The sequence below is a fragment of the Perissodus microlepis genome, chromosome 23 (assembly GCF_051167445.1).
Source record: "Perissodus microlepis isolate ML-2025 ecotype Zambia chromosome 23, ASM5116744v1, whole genome shotgun sequence".
Classification (NCBI taxonomy): domain Eukaryota; kingdom Metazoa; phylum Chordata; class Actinopteri; order Cichliformes; family Cichlidae; genus Perissodus; species Perissodus microlepis.
This window is the reverse complement of record NC_140482.1, coordinates 6,518,098-6,536,417: the sequence shown is the minus strand read 5'-3', so window position 1 is coordinate 6,536,417 and position 18,320 is coordinate 6,518,098. Positions and strand designations below refer to the sequence as shown.

General features: G+C 39.3%; 2 protein-coding genes across 4 annotated transcripts; both read left to right on the top strand.

The window, feature by feature from the left end:
- The first annotated feature begins 1,950 nt into the window (after positions 1-1,950).
- LOC146360888 (ATP-binding cassette sub-family B member 6-like) lies at positions 1,951-11,715 on the top strand. Of its 3 annotated transcripts, XM_084920921.1 has the most exons (20): positions 1,951-2,167; positions 2,480-3,003; positions 3,921-4,061; positions 4,174-4,363; positions 4,539-4,631; positions 5,567-5,759; positions 5,967-6,088; positions 6,259-6,368; positions 6,490-6,555; positions 7,478-7,603; positions 7,924-8,000; positions 8,176-8,239; positions 8,338-8,423; positions 8,518-8,575; positions 8,667-8,771; positions 8,983-9,157; positions 9,718-9,830; positions 9,907-10,001; positions 10,101-10,169; positions 10,388-11,714. In XM_084920921.1, the coding sequence occupies exons 2-20, from the start codon at positions 2,488-2,490 to the stop codon at positions 10,545-10,547; spliced, it is 2,559 nt and encodes an 852-aa protein (XP_084777047.1). In that variant the 5' UTR covers positions 1,951-2,167; positions 2,480-2,487; the 3' UTR covers positions 10,548-11,714. The 3 variants fall into 3 exon arrangements, with proteins under 3 accessions (XP_084777047.1, XP_084777049.1, XP_084777048.1); XM_084920922.1 differs by lacking the exon at positions 1,951-2,167 and having other exon boundaries at positions 2,337-3,003; positions 10,388-11,715; XM_084920923.1 differs by lacking the exons at positions 9,907-10,001; positions 10,101-10,169; positions 10,388-11,714 and having other exon boundaries at positions 9,714-9,827.
- Positions 11,716-11,982: 267 nt separating this feature from the next.
- Positions 11,983-18,266, top strand: cnppd1 (cyclin Pas1/PHO80 domain containing 1). The gene is made up of 8 exons (XM_084920927.1): positions 11,983-12,347; positions 12,843-12,945; positions 13,240-13,321; positions 13,426-13,546; positions 13,669-13,797; positions 13,891-13,952; positions 14,072-14,189; positions 15,054-18,266. The coding sequence occupies exons 1-8, from the start codon at positions 12,285-12,287 to the stop codon at positions 15,696-15,698; spliced, it is 1,323 nt and encodes a 440-aa protein (XP_084777053.1). The 5' UTR covers positions 11,983-12,284; the 3' UTR covers positions 15,699-18,266.
- The last annotated feature ends 54 nt before the right edge of the window (positions 18,267-18,320 follow it).

Sequence of the window (18,320 nt, the reverse complement as noted above, 5' to 3'; positions counted from 1 at the left end):
ATTTCATAGATGCTTCGTGTGCTTTTATAGCAGCACTCTTGAACTGGAATGCCTCTGTGTCTCTGTCGAGTCTTTACACTAAAATAAAGGTTTGTATGCATAAGCTTTAATGTAAAAAGGAAGCTTTCTAAGCAGTTTGTTCAGGTGTTTGGAGTGGCAGTGTGATTTCTTTTTCCGAGTGTCTGCACTGAATAATGCTGCCTCAGTTGCTTGATGCTGTGTTTAAGACTGACCGTGTCCTTGTTTCTGCTCTTATGTCCTTGGCTGCAAATTGTTCTTTAACTAACAGTATTGAGCCTTTGTCTCAGGTTTGATACCTCAAGGGTCCACCTTAAAACAGGTGCACTAATTGAAAGTAATATATTAACTATTCTTGCTTTTTAATGTATGAATTGCAGTGCACTGCAATGGCAAAGGTGTGAAGCTAAATTTGCTCCAGGCAGTGGAGAAGAAGAAACTACTGATCCTTATTAAGATGAAAATTATACTGGACCTGATTTAAAAGCTAGCGGTCCGTGTACAATTTCTAATACATTGTTTTTAAGACAAACTAATTTGATTTAAAAGGGGTTTTTTTCTTTTTTTTATTTGTTTTTGTGTGTTTGTGTGTGTTCAGTGACATTACCGTCCACACTCCGTGCAAGCTGGTAGCGTTACTCCACGGTTTCGCCAAGAAAATTTAACAAGAAGAAGAAGAACTGGGAGGACTCCGAACTAGTGATGGGATTTCCGGATCTTTTTAGAGAACCGGCTCTTTCGGCTCGCCTCACTAAAAAGAGCTGACTCTTTCGGCTCCGAACCGGTTCTTCAGGTTGTTTTGTTGCTTTAATTAATTTATTATTAACAATAATATAAAATTATGCACAAAAGGAATTACTAATGTAAAAAAAGTGGTTTTATTTATATATGTTTATATATAAATATATACAGTGGCCCCTAGAGACAAAACACATACAAACTCCAAAAAGCACGTACAAACACCAAAACACATTTCTAGTGTTAACTGAACTTCAAAACAGAGCTACCTAGATCACTTAAATTACACAATTGAAAGCATATGTGTATTGTTTGTGTATTTATACACAAGCACTCATATATATTCAAATAATTTAAAAAAAAAAAGTTCATTTACCTGTTACTACCACACACCAAATCCGGTTGTTGGTACTTGCTGGCTTGTGTAGCCTCTAGGTAACAAAAGCTCAACACTGCGCCTAGCATCCTGGAGCACTTCTGTTGTTTTTTGTACGCGTTTTGGAGTTTTTACGTGCTTCTGAGTTTTTATGTGTTTTGGAGTTTTTACGTGTTTTGGAGTTTGTACGTGTTTCAGGGTTTGAACGTGCTTCAGAGTTCGTACATGTTTTGAAGTTTGTACAAGCTGCTTTGTCTCTAGAGGCCACCGTAAATATACTTTTATTTATTCACTGCACATAAAATGTAATAAATAAATCATATAATACAAAAACCAACTAGTCACAGTTCAACTTTTAGCTATTTAAATTTTCATCTTTTTCCTTTTAAACAAATTTAAAGTGAAACAACACAAAACACTGCAAACCACAACACAATTAAATATAAATATGAAAAAATATGAAAAAAAAAAAAGAAGATGCACATTCTCTGTCATATGGGCCTGCATGAATAAACTTTCTGAATCCTTTATCATCGGCAACTGAAAATAGTTGTGGATGATTACTATACCTTTCTAATGTGACGTTGTTGTCCCTGGCTCTCTTTCTCTGTCTCTCCCTCCGGCTCTGTTCCTGTGCTACTGAGTGTAACTACCGCCCCTCCCCCCTCTGCCCAGCGCAAAGCACAAGGCAGAAAAAAGTGCGAGAGAGGGTGAGAGAAAGAAAAAAAAAAAACACAGCTTGCGATAAGGAGCCGGCTCGCGTCGTTCACATCAAAGACCCGGCTCTAAGAGCCATTTCGTTCGAGACCGACACATCGGCTTCATCAGTGTAACACACAGCTGGTGGTAGTAATGACAGACACATAGCTGTGAGTTATTGTGCTCTGGGTGTCATTACTAAAGGTCGTTTGAACTACAGTTAGAGACGATAAGCAAGCTAATAACAGCTCGGAGGACTCTCCCTGGAGTAGCCTCGGTTACTAACAAGTGGACTGTGTACAGTGTTTGGACTTCACAGCTGCCTGCCTGGGAAAGGTAATGTTAAAAACTAACAACAACAGCCGACTGTTTTATCTCTAGACCCTCTGAAATGTAGTCTAATAGTTATAAGTTTATAAGGTAATAATTATAACTGCTTACACTATTTGTTCTTTATCTGCCTACAGTATTTATCACACATTTTAGCTGTATGTCGGTATTTATTTACTACTATTGCATAAATCAGTGCCTAATGTAACAGAGCCAAAGCAGTTCCTCTTTCTAGGTATACTATAAAACACCTCGTACAGACGGGATGTCTTTGTTAGGATTTGCTGCTATGATTTTAAAATGATTTCTCTCTCCTAGCTGCAGCCATGGTGTTTGTGCAGAGCTACTGTGAAGCAAATTCCTCCATCTCCATAACCTGGGTGGATGAAGGCATCGCCCCCTGCTTCTACTTCACACTGGTCCCCACCATCCTGCTCTCCCTCTCCTTCCTCCTTGGCACCATCCACTGCATATGCTACCAAAAGTATGGCACGCAAATGGAACGCAAGTTCATTCCTCGCTCCTGCCTCTATGGTTTTCAGCAGGTCCTCCACGTCTTTCTGATCATCCAGTTTCTGGGTGGAATGATTTGGAGAGCCGCGAGTGCAGATGAGCTTCCGGGGTATGTGGTGCTGTATGGCTGCTTTTCCATCCTGGGATGGGCCTGGGCTATGGCTCTACTCAGGGTGGAGAGGCGCAGGGTCCTGGTGTCGGATCGGACAAGAGGACACAGTGCTGTCCTGCTGCTGTTCTGGGCTGTAGCTTTCTGTGCTGAGATCCTGGCTTTTATCTCCTGGTACAGTCCTCAGTGGTGGTGGGGCCTGGAGAACAAACCACAACAGGTGAACGCTCACATAAGATATTTTTTTAACCATTGTGTTCCAGGAACCTAACAAAGAAGTGAAGACTACTTTCAAAATATGCATGCTGATACTTGCATTTACCTTGCATTATGCAGTTTATCTCCATTCCTATCTGTTTAGGGTTAACAGTACAGTGATTTAATACTATTTAGTAGAAAACAAATAATGTATTTATAAATATACGATGATTACTGTGTAATTGCAAAGTACATTCTTATGAATTTAGAATGAATCCCTTCAAATCTCCATTTCTATTTATTTAGCGTTAAGATCAGTTGATCAGAGTGTGTTTGCAGCATATTAATAAAGCTCTTCGGTGTGTGATTAAATAGTCTTTATGAGCCAAAGGTTAGTTATATATTAAAAATGAGTCTGCTTTTAGCGCCACTCCTCAGAGCAGTACAGTCAGGCTCATGTATCAAGTATCTGCTCAGTAAACAAAGGAAAACAAAGTGCCATGGAAAATAAGCATGCCTGAGCCTTTTCTGCTGAGTCACTGCTCAGTTAACTTTCAGATCCTAAGCCCTGAGCTGTTAACCAAATCAGAAGACACTACTCCCAGACTGAGTCACGAGTTTGAAGTGTAGCTTTAAGGTTGCGTAATTGTAAGCATGATTTAAAATAGTTTTTAATTTAAAGTGCTTTAACTGTCCCATATTGCTTTGCAAAATGTTATTGTATTGCATCCTTCATCCCATAAAGTCAACATTTTGAAAGTGTAATTTTAATAGTAAATGATATAGTAAACTACCTAGATATATGGTAACTGTTCAATAAAACACTTAACAGTCTTCAGCATATTCACATTACTGTGTTATTAGCATTGTGTTACCATTGTGTTAAACGCTGTTTTGTATCCATGCTGATGTGTGTGTAAACATCTATGAAAACTTCAGGTGCAGTTGTTCCTGTGGATGATGCGCTACATTAGCACTGGGCTGCTCTTCTTCATCGGTCTCAAAGCTCCAGGGTTGCCAAGGAGACCTTACATGCTACTGATAAATGAAGATGAGCGTGACGTAGAAAACGGTAGACAGGTAGTGACAGGGCACTTGCAGCACTTCCACTGTATATTGAAACACATCAGCAGCTTTGCTTTTATACTCTATTAACGCTGTTTTAATGGTTTCATATCTTTCTCTGGGTCAGAGCCTGTTGGGAAGATCAGAGCAGAACCAGTCCACCTGGAAGGGATTTTGGAAAAAGGTCCGTCTGCTTGTTCCCTACATGTGGCCGCAAGGCAACAAGTTTCTCCAGCTGCTGGTCCTCTTCTGTTTGGGGCTGCTGGGAGTGGAGAGGGCTGTTAATATCTTTGTACCTATTTACTCCAAGTATATTGGTGAGTGATGTGTCTTCATCATCATGCACTATAGACTCAAATGTTCAGTCACTCACACTGATGGTACTGCAGTGACATTGTTGCAGTTAGATTAAAATCTCATAATACTTTTTATTTATTCATTGAATCTTTTCACCACAGCTTGAAAGCCTCATTTTGTCTCATCTGTTTTCAGTGGATGAACTGACTGATGGCAGCAGCTGGCACACTTTAGCTGTTACAGTGTGTATTTATGTCCTACTCAAGCTCATGCAGGGTGGCGGAGCAGGTAGGACTTCATGGATGCCCAGTGTAGACAGTGAACATTGTAGTACCACAGAGAGCTGTACAATGAATTTCTGCCTCACATGTCACATCAAGTAGAGTTAACGTTAAAAAATTCAAGGAATTACAAGTAACCCAGCAGAACGAAGTGCTCCACTTGTACTGATACTGTACTGTGAGGACTTAAAGATAAGATCAAATGAGGCCTGATAATTCAAGACCTTGTTTTTAAGGAAAAGGGTTTTAAATCTAATTCCTGATTTAACAGGGAGCCAGTTAAGAGAAGCTAATATGGTAGAAATCTGCTCTTTCTTTCTAGTCCCTGTCACTTGTCTTGCTTCAGCATTTTGGATCAACTGAAGGCTTTTCAGGGAGTTTTAAGAACAACCAGCCTAGAAGTAATAAATGCACAAACTAGTTTTTCAGCATCACTCTGAGACAAGTTGTGTCTAATGTTAGAGATATTGTGCAAATGCAAGAAAGCAGTTCTACATATTTGCTGAATATGTGCATTGAGGGAAGTATCCTGGACAAAAATGATTCCAAGATTCCTCACAGTGGTTAGACACCATGTTTCTAAGGTTTTTTAGGGCTGAGTATAATAACGCCAGTTTTATCTGAATTTACAAACAGAAAAAATTGTCTTTTAGACATTCCTTTAGTATAACTAATTTGTGTGTCATCAGGCTTCATGGATAGATAAATCCGGGTGTTATCTGCATAGCAGTGAAAATGTATGCTATGTCTTCTAATAATATAGCCTAAGGGAAGCAAGTATAATGTAAACAGATTCGGTCGTAGCAAATAACCCTGTGGAACGCCATAATTAACCTTCGTTTGTGAAGAAGACTTCCCATTAACGTGAACAACCTGTAGTCTGTTAGGCAGATATGATTCAAATCACTGCAGTACAATGCCGTCATCTTCTCTTCTTCTCAGGTTCCTCTGGATTTGTGAGTAACGTACGCACTTTCGTCTGGATCCGCGTGCAGCAGTACACCAATCGACTGGTTCAAGTCAATCTGTTTGGCCACCTGCACTCCCTCTCTCTGCGCTGGCATCTGAGCCGCAAAACTGGTGAAGTACTGAGAAGTATCAACCGTGGCACATCTTCCGTTAACAACTTGGTCAGGTGAGATAGTAACGGTCAGGATCATAATAATTATAAACAAATGAGTAACTCATAAACAAACCTGCTGACAAAATATACCAACCAACAAGGTTTACAACATAAATGCCCAAAACATTAATGCCCAACATAAATGTTTTATCCTTAAATGCTCCTCTCATGTTAGAATCTGAAGAAAAATTAAACTCAGGTATTGGTGTTTTTCCACAGCTACATAGTGTTCAGCATCTTTCCAACCATTGCTGATATTATCATCGCCATCATCTACTTCATCACTTATTTCAATGCCTGGCTTGGCCTTATTATCTTCATCTGCATGACCTTCTACCTCAGTAAGTTATGCCTGTTGAACCTTTTGAACCTCAACTAGCTTTGCTTTGACCCAGTTTAATAATGAAAAACTTCAAGTGTGCTAATCTTCTGTGTAGTTCCGCATGGCCTGAGATAAATTTTTCAGATCCTCTTTGACTGTGTAGTAATTTCACACTAATGTGTTTGCCAGCTATGACGATCATCATCACTGAATGGAGAACCAAGTACAGACGAGAAATGAATCGGATGGATAACGCTGCCAAGGCCAAGGCTGTGGACTCCTTGTTGAACTTTGAGACGGTACATTAAATAAGTTTGTGGTTCACAAAGTTTTGTTGTTGTTTTTTTTTTATTCTTTCATCCTAAAATGCACATAAATTACAGTTCGTCACTGTTTGTGCTTTTTATTCCTGTTGAAAAGGTAAAATACTACAATGCAGAGAACTATGAGGTCGGCCGGTTTGAGGGTGCAATCTTAAATTATCAGGTAAGTCAGGTCAGGCAGGTAAAGCATTACAAGGCTTGCCACGCCTTCCCCTGCTGTTCTTTCTTCAGCTGTATCACTAGAAAATGTCTTTGTTTACTTTAACAGGAGTCAGAGCAAACCTGCTCTGCTACAGTCTTTCTAGTTATTGCTACCTTTCAGATAGCTTTTAGTATTAAGATGTTGAGTGGAAGCAAATTTAGTAGGTTGCCTCACACCAGGTGGCCAACCCAGAAAATATGAGTATTTATGTCAGGTTTGATTTCAAAACAAAGACAAAATGAAATAAATGGATGTTGGAATTCAGTGCTTTTTGTGTGATTTTGCTGCTTTGATTTTCCTGGGACAGTATTTGGACAATCCATAATATTCTGCTGCTGTTTCGCCAGTAGAGCAAACCTGTTAGCTCACTGGGAAATTCTGGGCCCATAAAGCTCAATGTACATAGACAACAGCCTGTATGTGTGTGCATGTCTACACAAAAGCAGATAAACATGGACTTTCCTTTTGTCATGTTCATAAAGCTGTGCATACACATGGTCCTTTCTTTATGGATCCCAGTCATTGTGAAATTGTATGCATGTGCAAAAGCCTGATATCCATACCTGTCTCTTACCACAATTTATATGCAGTTTAATCCTTTGCATGTAACGTGCTGGCATCAGGGGTCCTTGAACATACTGATAAAAATCAGAAAAGCAGCAGCATAATTTCACCAAAAACAAAACTTACACTTGTTGTCTGATCTGGACAAAAGTGTTTTATTTAGTGGTCTCAGTTCTGGAGTTGTGTACTCAATGGTTCTTGGCTTTTGTTAGCATCAGAGAATAAGACATTTTTGCAAAGATACCAGTAGCTGTATATTGGAAGGGCACGTACTGTGCCCATTTTTGAAGTCTTGACTCATGTTTCTGATTGTTTTTAGGCTTCAGAGTGGAGGGCGCAGGCTTCTCTGGCCTTGCTCAATCAAACCCAGAATGTCGTCATTGGATTAGGACTGCTGGCAGGCTCCTTGCTCTGTGCATATTTTGTCACAGAGGGCAAGTTTCAGGTATTGACTTTGTAATAATGGCACACACTATGCTTTTCCACATTTCCATAAGCCATTAGGTTGGTAGACACTGATAATGAACATGCCCAAACTTTCAAATACTAGGATCATCATCTGTGCAAGTAAATCCTTAGTATATCGCTAATATGCTTATCTCAGACAGCTCCATCCACTCATTTGGGAGGGGCAGCCGATTAAAAGAAAGTTGTTTTAAAAGGCGGGGCAGAGAGCTGATTTGCTTATTTCAGAAAGTGGATGAAATACAATGCTAGTTGGAATTGTCCAATTCAGTTTGACCATAAAAACAACTCTAACCTCAGGTTGGAGATTATGTTCTCTTTGGTACCTACATCATCCAAATGTACATCCCACTCAACTGGTTTGGAACATACTACAGGTAAGAAAATACAGATAAGTCATTAGATTATAAATAGTTTGCTGTTTTAAAGATATTGCTTTTTTATGTATTTTTAAGGAGGATAACACATTATATACTGTAAGCTATTTAACCACACTCTGTTTGACTCCTGTTCCTTTTGCCAACTGTTGGTTTCTCTCTTCTTTCCCTGCAGAATGATCCAGACTTCCTTTATTGACATGGAAAACATGATCCAACTTTTCGAAGAAGATCAAGAGGTATGTTTATAGATGGGTAAATATTTGCAGCGGTGATATCAGTGGGGGTTTTTATGTGTTTTGAGTTTTTTATGGTCTTTATATGTTGCCTGATGCAGGTGAAGGATGAAGTAAATGCAGGAAGCCTTCTCTTTAAACTGGGGAAAGTGGAGTTTGAAAACGTTTACTTCAGCTACATAAATGGGTTGGTTTATTTTTGCATTGATTTCTTTTATTAAAACTTCAGCCTCAGTGTGTTCTTGCATGGCTCATTCTTAGATTTCTTTACTGCTTTGCAGCATGGAGATTCTCATGGATGTGTCCTTCACAGTTCTTCCAGGACAGACAGTTGCACTGGTGAGTCTGAGACGAGATGTTTCCTGCTTTCCAGCATTACATTGAGCAGTTAAGGTGTTACTAACATTACGGATTATTAACATACCTTCAGGTTGGGCCGTCGGGATCTGGGAAAAGCACAATCATTCGACTGCTTTTCCGTTTCTATGATGTTCAGGGAGGCTGCATTCGCATTGATGGCCAGGATATATCAAAGGTAAGAGGTTTGGCACCAGAGCTACTGTGTGAGAAATATTTGAAACTTCAAGACATTAACAAACAACCAGTAAAATTAATAATATAAGCAGAAGTCATAAAGTCTTGTCTTTAATATTACTGTAACTGCATGCTTATATATACATATATATATACACACACACATACATGGAGTCTAAACTGCTTATTACTTTCTCATCATCTTTCCTCAGGTGAAACAAACATCTCTGCGATCTCATATCGGCGTGGTTCCCCAGGATACCGTGCTGTTCAACGACACCATCCGGGAGAACATTCGCTATGGTCGCACCACTGCTAATGACCAGGAGGTGGAGGAGGCTGCTGTAGCTGCTGATATCCATGACAAAATCATGACCTTCCCTGATGGTAATGTGCACGTTAATCCCTCAGTTTATTCAGCATTGTGACTTCAAAGATTTGTTTCATACTGTTGAAAACATTGTGGGTGTTTCTATGTATCTATGTTTATACCATTTACATGCATATTTCTGAACAAAGCTTTCAGATAAGGCCCCGTCTTATCTGAAAGTCCTTATAGTACCACATGTCCTCAGACTCCGGGCTTACTTGCGGTTCATATAGTATTTAAAAGTAGAATGGGAGGTGGAGCCTTTAACTTTCAGGCCCCTCTTATGCTTCTTCTTTAATCACCTCTTTTAACAGTGTGTCTTTTGTTCTGTCTCCCTCTCCTCACCCCCAACTGATTGCGGCCAATCCTGCCAGAAGTTTCTTACTTTTGAAAAGAAGATTTTCTTCCCACTGTTGCTAAGTCCATGTTTGTAGGGGATTTGATGTGACTGTTGGGGTTTTCGCTCTGTTATTGTTTGGTCTTTAGCTTACAATATAAAGTGCCTTTGAGGTGACTGTTGTATTTTAATACTTTGCAAGAAGTTTTTTCAGCATCTTCCTGTGTTTTTGTCAGGCAGGTTATGATACCCAGGTGGGGGAAAGAGGACTGAAGCTGAGTGGAGGAGAGAAGCAGAGGGTGGCTATCGCTAGAACTATCCTCAAAGCACCACAAATCATCCTGCTGGATGAGGTATGTGACTGAACTGTCATCTCAAGTGTAAACTCATTGCTGTTAGTTGCAGTTTTCTAATATTATCTCTCTGTAGGCCACATCTGCCCTGGACACACAGACAGAACGCAACATCCAGGCCTCTCTGGCCAAAGTCTGTGCCAATCGTACTACAGTGGTTGTAGCTCACAGGTAAATAAATTCATGTACTGTCAGGTTTTTTTTAAGTGAATTTATCCATCTTCATTTATTTCACCGATGACTTGTGGGTCCGTTATTGCTCTGTAATAGGTTGTCCACCATCATCGCAGCAGACCAGATCCTGGTTGTCAATGAAGGGCGGATTGCTGAGCGAGGACGGTAAGTGTGCCTGATTGTTTTGAATGAAACTCCTGTAAATAACATCCAGTAACATACAATCTTTCTCATGGTGGACTTAATTTCCTGTGGAAACAGTAAAGGCGTACTTAGTTTTTCACGGGACTTACAATGAGTACTGGGTAATCTTTGTGTTTCGCATTAGCACATCTCTGTGTTCACTGAACAGTTAGTAAATAACAACATTTTCTCCATCCCAGACATGAGGAATTGCTACAAAAAGGAGGTTTATATGCAAACATGTGGATGAAGCAACAACAGGCTCAGGACTCAGATTCATCATCAGACACCAAAACCAAAGTTCGCAAGTCTGAGAAACTGCAGCCACCATCGACGTCCTCAGGACACCACGGGCACTGAATGTATTTGCTTTAAGAAAAAAAACTGTATTTATTTTAAAAACCAAATCAAACTGCTAAACAGGAGTGGAGCTTGAATCATGCCTTGCTTTGAGGTTGTTTTCTATTTAGTTTTTGTTTTGTTTTTTTAGTATAATCCTCCTAACCCTACAAATCACCTCCAATTACTTGACATTCCTCATATTTATTTTTATACTTACCTTCATTTATTTTATTTTATTTTACTTTACTTCGTATTTTCTTTATTCTTTTTCACAGTTTTAAAAGAGGACCTATTGTGCTTTTTCTTTCATAGATATACTATTTGTGGATGCTCATGTAAAGACAGCCAGAGATTAACGTATACAGGAGACCAAAAGCACAGGCTTCAGACTGCTCAGCTCAGTTTGAGACTTTTTTTTCTACTCATGGCTCTATGATGCCAGTTTCATGAAAATCACCTTACTAATTTTTATTTATTTTTAATGAAAAACTGCAGTGATCATATAGTTCTGCCTCGACTCTGGAGCAATAATATGACCTGAGGCATAAGAAAGGGAACTCAGCCTTGACACTACATCTTAGTGCACTGAGATACTAGTGAAACCTTGTGAATGATTTGTGGATAAGAATAGATTACATGCATGCCATCAGGGATTTAGTTTTTTTTTCGTTATTTAAGTTTTGTTTGCTGAATTTGTGTTGTTCTTTAAAGTGACACTAGTCTTTTAGAAAAGCGTATTTGCACATTGAGGCTTTAGGTCATCAGCTAGGCAGAAGATAAAGCAGGATAGAAGAGCTGGTAATGCATTGATGTACATCTCCATTTATTAAGGAAATAAAACAACGGGCACTTATCATCAGTGTTTCCTGTGACACTGATTAAAAATAAATATTTTATTTTCTTTAATGATGACATAGCAATAGCATTATTTATATGTGCCTGTGCTGAATTAACAAGTGAAAATATCTGAATTAAGATGTCTTAAAATCAAATGTCTATGCAGTAACAGATGTTTAATTAATTATTAATGTTTAATTATTAAGTAAGAACAGCCATACACTTCTAAGTAAGTTAATGTGCTGTCTTGTATCTACCTCACGAAGTATGTTGTTCATGGTTATAGTTTTGTGGAAATATTTCATATTCATATTACATTTAATTTCATTGTGTACACATGAGCAATAAATGATATGTTTTCCACTTTTTTGGTTTTTTAATTAAAACAATTTCCTGTCCAGTTTAGATTTTTTTTTTTTAATATTAAGGTGGTAGTATATCACATTACTAATAGATTCAGGAAATTATTATTATGGGCTGGACTGTGTGTTATAATGAATTAACTGAGTTGTATATCTTTGGTAAGTCATGCCATACCATGTGAATTTTTTGCAACTGATGGCTTGATGTCAGTGAATTCTGCTCAGTTACAATAACAACAATTCAAGTTTCTGAGGCTGTGGTTTCATCGAAGGGTTAAATAGGCCACATATACTCAAAAAATTACAATAAAATAGGACAAAATGGAAGAAAAACTTTTGACCTGCATTTAACTTTCGTGTAACAGCGGCAGACTGCGCCCCCTGGAGTCCCAGCATCTGTATGTGCCCGGAAAGAGAGGGAAACAGCTGGAGGTTTCAGCTGTCACCGTCTGTGTCCCTCTGTCAGGGCGTTGCAAGCTTTACCAAACAGGAGGGAGCCAGGCCAAGTTGTCCTTTTCTCATTATTTGGCGGACTAATGTTTAACCTGTCGTAGATATGGATTTCGACGCTTTATTTAACGAGAATACATTTCAGTTCTCGGATTTCCAAGAGTTCACGGTAAGTTGTTGAGCTAACACCACGCTAGCTAAGGCTAGGCGCTTTAGCTAGCGTTAGCTGACTTATGCGAGTAAACTTTGAAGCTCCTGTCCCAAAATATTGGCCGAGTAGGCGAAGACAGATGCTTTACTCTTCTGTGTGATACGTATTCACCTGTACAAATAGTCTTACCATGTGTAAATCTTAAAAACCTTAAGGTATGCAAGTGTCCGTGGGTAGCATAATGCTAGTGGTAGCTGTTATTTTAGACTTCCGCCGACGAGCTGCGGGCCAGCCCAAGCCTAGCAGTAGTTATGGTAAACAAGAGCTACTCTCTGCTGTTAGCATGTTAGCATTGGTTTAAATATGCTAAGCTTGTTTTGTTTGGTTTTTTTTGTATCATTTTTAATTGTTTAATTTTTCTTTGTCGATATCGCCTACCAGCTTAAGTTCACCCAACAGTTTCCATAATAGTCAAGCTAATATACCTAATTTGGGATTTTGTGTTTCGTATAGTTTCTTCCTGGACACCAGAAATTGACCGAAAGAGTGAGAAAGCGATTATATTATGGCCTGGACAATGATGTTTCTTTAGATGCCCTTTCCTGCCCTGTTACAGGTAAGCAAAGCGTCTACTGTCACTTAAAGCTTTAGCCAAATTAATTATACATATAAAGTTTTTGGCTCTGCTTTAGAAGTAATCTGCTCCGGATGAATTCTTCTTTCTGACTTATTATAAGACAGTTTAATGTTGTTGTTAATAGAATTTCAGGTGCTTAAAGCATTGTTTGTATAATAAGCAATGTCTTTTTTCTTTTTTTTTTAATGATCAGAACCACTGATAAAAGAGGGTTAGAAAAATCACACTTGGAGCCCACTTTCTTTTTTACTTTTTCTGACTTTCTGCTTTCAGATATTGCTGTCGAAATCTTCCAAAAGTCTGCCCCAAGCCCAATACGAAAGCTCCAGAAGAAGTATGCTGCCCATGTTGCCAGGTTTGTGCTGTACTAAGTAAACGTAGACAGATATTATTCATTCTTTTAGAAATGGGCGATTGCACTTTGAATCATGTACCTAAAACAATTTGTTTTTGTTTCAGGGAGGCCTGCATTTCTCCGTGTGCCATGATGCTGGCTCTTGTTTACATAGAAAGGCTTAGACATAGAAACCCTGAATACCTCCAAAAGATCTCCTCCTCTGACCTCTTCTTGATCTCCATGGTATGTTTTTAGGGTTCAGACGTCATTCTAAGTGAGATTTTGTTATGATTTACTATTTTTTTAAGCCAGCATAATGTCGAGATAGTGCCATGAAATACTGTAAACTTTTATTCACGATTTAGATGGTTGCCAGCAAGTACCTGTATGATGAAGGTGAAGAAGAAGAGGTTTTCAATGATGAATGGGGAGCAGCTGGGAAGTTGGATGTCAAAACTGTCAACAACCTGGAGATGAACTTCTTGAACGCCATTGTAAGTGATTGTGTGTGCGTGTGTAAATAAGGTGTGCCTGCACGGACATTTGCTTCAAATGATGTGTCCAAACCTTCCTGTCATATCTTCAAGGAGTGGAGCCTCTTCGCTGACCCGAATGACTTCTTTGATTTACTAAGTCAACTGGAGACCAGGTTTGTTGTAACTCAACACTAAAATGCAGCATTTACAAGAATTTACATTTAGCCTACAAAACACAACAGGATTGATTAAAGCCTTTCATTTCAAATATATCTGTGATGTGTATTTCCAGCATTGCGGAGCGGCAGGGGATGAAACGCGGCTGGTTCACCTACACTGACCTCTGTGTGCTGCTAGAGCACTCTGTATGGAGTCAAGCCCTCACAGCCATCTACCAGCACTTTACTAAGGTAGGAAGAGGACACATATTTTTAGAACGTTAATATTTAGCCTTTATATTTAAGTGCTTTTTTTTATTGATCCATTTTATAGTTTTACAACCAAGCAAAGTGCACAAAGTATTGAAGGAGACCTTTTATGCCCATTTCCAGTTCCATATTTTCTCTTCCTCGAAGGGAAGGAAGTACATATTAGGATCAGTTTGTTTGTTTGTCTGTCCCAGTTGTTTTTTTCCCCAAGGTCAACTTTAACTTTGGGGGAAAAAACAGCTCAGAAAAACCATAATGAGTAATGCATTATATTAAAGGGCATGGAGAGAGCTCTTTAACACACTTTTTATTTTTTCAATACAACGCCCTGCGATGTCACAATGATCCCATAACAGGCTGACGTATTACAATAAAAACATCATAAAACATCAAAGTTTTAGTATAGCCCTTGCTCTTTAGGGGGCAAAAGCTATTTGGATATTTTTTACCTTCTTATGGGCCATCATGTGGGCACTCAGTCAATTTCTTGTCTGAAATAAGCCATCAGTTTGCTGTCCCTTAAATCCACTCTTTGTCTGATTGGCTGCACCTCTCAAACATATGGTTTGAAGAAAAGGTCGGTGGGGCTTCGTTGAGCTGTGTGTCTGAGCTGACGAATATCTTTCTTTGCCATCGTAGACATCCAAGAGTACCGTCTCTTTTGGTTCATAGAGAATATACATAGGTTGACCTCATTATTTAAACTTTGAGCCTATTAAATATCAGCGTTCTTCATTGTAGCAGTGTATATGTGACAGAAAATAAAGAAAACATAATGGGTTTCCCTTCAAGCCAATAATGCAGTTCTGCGTTTCATCATAAGACTTCATCTCAATTCATTTTCAGGTATCCTGTATGCTTGGCCTGGTCTATCTAACCAGTGTGGCTGGCCTTATTGCCACCAGTGCTGTGATTCACCAGCTCAGTCTCTCTAGAGGAGGCCAGTCTCTTCTTCCGCCAGATGAGATCAGCCTGACCCACTTTTTGGCTTCCAACCTGAGTCCAGAAACCTCTTCCTCAGCCCGCCGCCTTCCTTGTTGTGTTCTGGCCAACAAGAGTGTTAACCGTCAGACTGGCTCACCTGGAAGCAGGCAACACCACAGTCAAAGGCCTCCATCGTCTTCCACACAAACATCTGTATTGTGTCTCTGGGGTTCCCTGCTTGCCTCGATGGGTCATATACACCCTGAAACGAAACCTGATGTGGAAGCCTCCCAGACCTGGTCTCCTGTGTCCTTCATCTGTCCTGGCTGTCTCGCAACACTCCCTCCTCTTGCTTGCGGGCTTCGAAACACCTCATCAGTCCTCCCTCACGGCCCCTTTGAAAACCATCAGCCTCATTTGTCGTGGTTCTCCTCCAGCCTCCTCGGTGCTACCAAGCCAAGTGTGGACTCTCATCTAGATATTTTTCCTCCTGTACAGCTGCGACCTTGCCACCCAAAGTCTATGCTGCCAGTTGACAAAGTCCAAGCTCTGCTTATGCCTGGCTAGAAATGGCAGAGCTTTTCATCCTGTAGTAATGGACTCTGGAAATGAAACCAGCATTGTTGTTGTCACTCATCTACTGCTTCAAGGCTTGTCTTTTTTTACATTTCCAGATCTAGAATACAGGAGAAAAGACGAGAGGAGTTGGGCACTTTTCCAAGAGGTTCACAGGGAGGAAATTTCTATATAGTTAAATACTGCAGGGTAAATTTGATTCAATTCAAATACCACAATGCTTGATTAATCACAAGCGTTGTAAAGTTTAGTTCATTTAATTATCTGCAGCAACTAAATTCACATTATCACCCTTCTGTTTTAAGAGTTCGCCACTGTCGCTTGCTGTTGTAGGGCTTTTGAATTGAATGTGTTCAGAGTTGCTGTGTCACAGCGGTAATTTTTAAAGTGGACATGAACCACTATATGTGTAAAGGCTAATTTACACGATGGAGTCCTGCTCTCAACAACTGACATGGATGTAATACTGTCTGTTAAGCTGGATTTACGAATTAAGTGAAGTTAAAGTTTATAAAACATGTTTAGCGCCATCTTGTGTCAATATAGACCGTGATATCGTCGGGTTGGTTGCAGTAAAAAAGACTTACATTAGTTTATGTTAGTTGATTAATAACTGAACCAATAACTCAGGGGAAAACAGGGTCACTAAAACTAAAAATCAGTGTAGGGGGTTACTTTTGTGCTGCCACTGGCTGCAACAATGAGTTTTATGCTAACAAATCGACTCCACTGTCACTCTCTGTCTCTTAAGCAGTAAGTGGTTTTAGGTAGTTTGGCTGGCTGCACTCAAAACAGGAAACTCCACCTGTTAGTCGTTATGTTTCGGTTTCTGATGCATTTTATAAATGAGAACAGTGTGGAGGAGAGCCTGTTTGAATCACCAGACTGACAAGCTGGAGTCCAACACAACAGCTTTTTCTCACCAAGCTGTGCAATCAGCTGACAAAGCAGATGTTTGCAAGATGTGATCAGCGCTGTTTTATCTAATAAAATGTCCTGTCTTTTCCCAAGCACAACTAAACAGTTTATATCACAGGTTACATCCACATTACAATCTCCTTCACTTACTTTTCCTCATTTGTAAGATTTAAAAAAATGCATAAAATAACGCTGATCACATCAGCTGATTGTGCCGCTTGGTACACACGACCAGACGAGGAAAAATCAGAGTTTCTGACTTCCGGTCGTCGGTCTGCTGAAACACCCTCCAGCTAACTCAAACAGGCTCTCCTCCACACTATTCTCGTTTATAAAGAGCTTTAAAAACCTGCCCTTACAGTTAGCAGGTGGATTTTCCCATTCGGTGCAGCTAGCCAAACAACAATGAGCCATTTACATCTTAAGAGATGGTGAGTTAAAGTAGACAGTATAGCCTCATTTCTAACATAAATCTCATTGTTGCAGCCAGGGGCAGCACAAAAGTGATCCCCTTAAACTGATTTTTAGTTTAAGTGTCCTTATTTTCCCCTGAATTACTGTTTCTGTTACCAGTTAGTTTACATGAACTACAGTGACATAATGTTCTGTACTCACATAAGATGGTGCTAAACATATTCTAAAAACTTTCAATTTAGGCACTTTTGTTTTTTAAAGCCAGTTTCACAGACAGAGTTACATCTACGTCAGTTTTTGAGAGCAGGGCTCAATGGTGTAAATTTGCCTTTATACATGTAGTGTTTCATGTCCACGTTAAGCTGTTCACATTTGGCAGGTTAATGAATGTGTGTGGTGGTTACCAAGCATATATGAAAGTTGAAAGTTTCACAGTAAGTTGTTTTATTTTTTTAATGAAGAAGGGACTTAAACCAGGCTAAATTTTCTTATTCATATTCGTTTCGTGTAGCCATATACCTTTCTTTGATGCAGCTTGAGGATTGCAATAGACACTGGTCATTCACGTACACATACTGTTGGCACTGATAGCTAGTTATAAAATCCGGTTGTCTTCTAGGTTTGAGAACGTTCCACATCATGGAAGAGAAATGGTTGGACAGGAGACCAGACAGTTGAAACCGTGTCTTTGTGTTACTGTCACATGCCACACCGTTTCCACATATTCTGGTTATGGTGGCTGATTTTTGTCTTTTTTCTGTTTTACCAGATGTGATATGGCAACAAAATATAATACTTACGTCACTTTCCTGTAACAGGGTCTTAGCCAGGTGGAACACCTTTGTAAAGGATATGTTCCTGTGATTTCATGCAGTCTCTAGCTTTTTGTTTGTTTGTTTTTGCATGTAATGTCTTAAAGGAAAACGTCAACCTTCCTTTGTTGCGGGAGATTTGCACTTTTTGGCTCCATTTTCATTGATGTAGAACATCATCTTGCATTGTTACTGCATTATTGTCATATTTTCAACACCAGAAGGGGAAATGGTTATTTTTATCTACACCGCTACAAATCAACATTTACTTTGTAATTGAACCTTTAACAAATTGATCTGAATTTTGAATTTGATACACTTTGGATCGTGAACCCCTTAAATTTTGTACATGTTATAAAATGCAAATATTGTAAAATGTGTAGCAAAAAAAAGAATAAAGACCGCATTTGTTTGAGATACTTTGTATATAATTCTGTGTCAACATACAATGAAGCCAAGCTGAATCTCA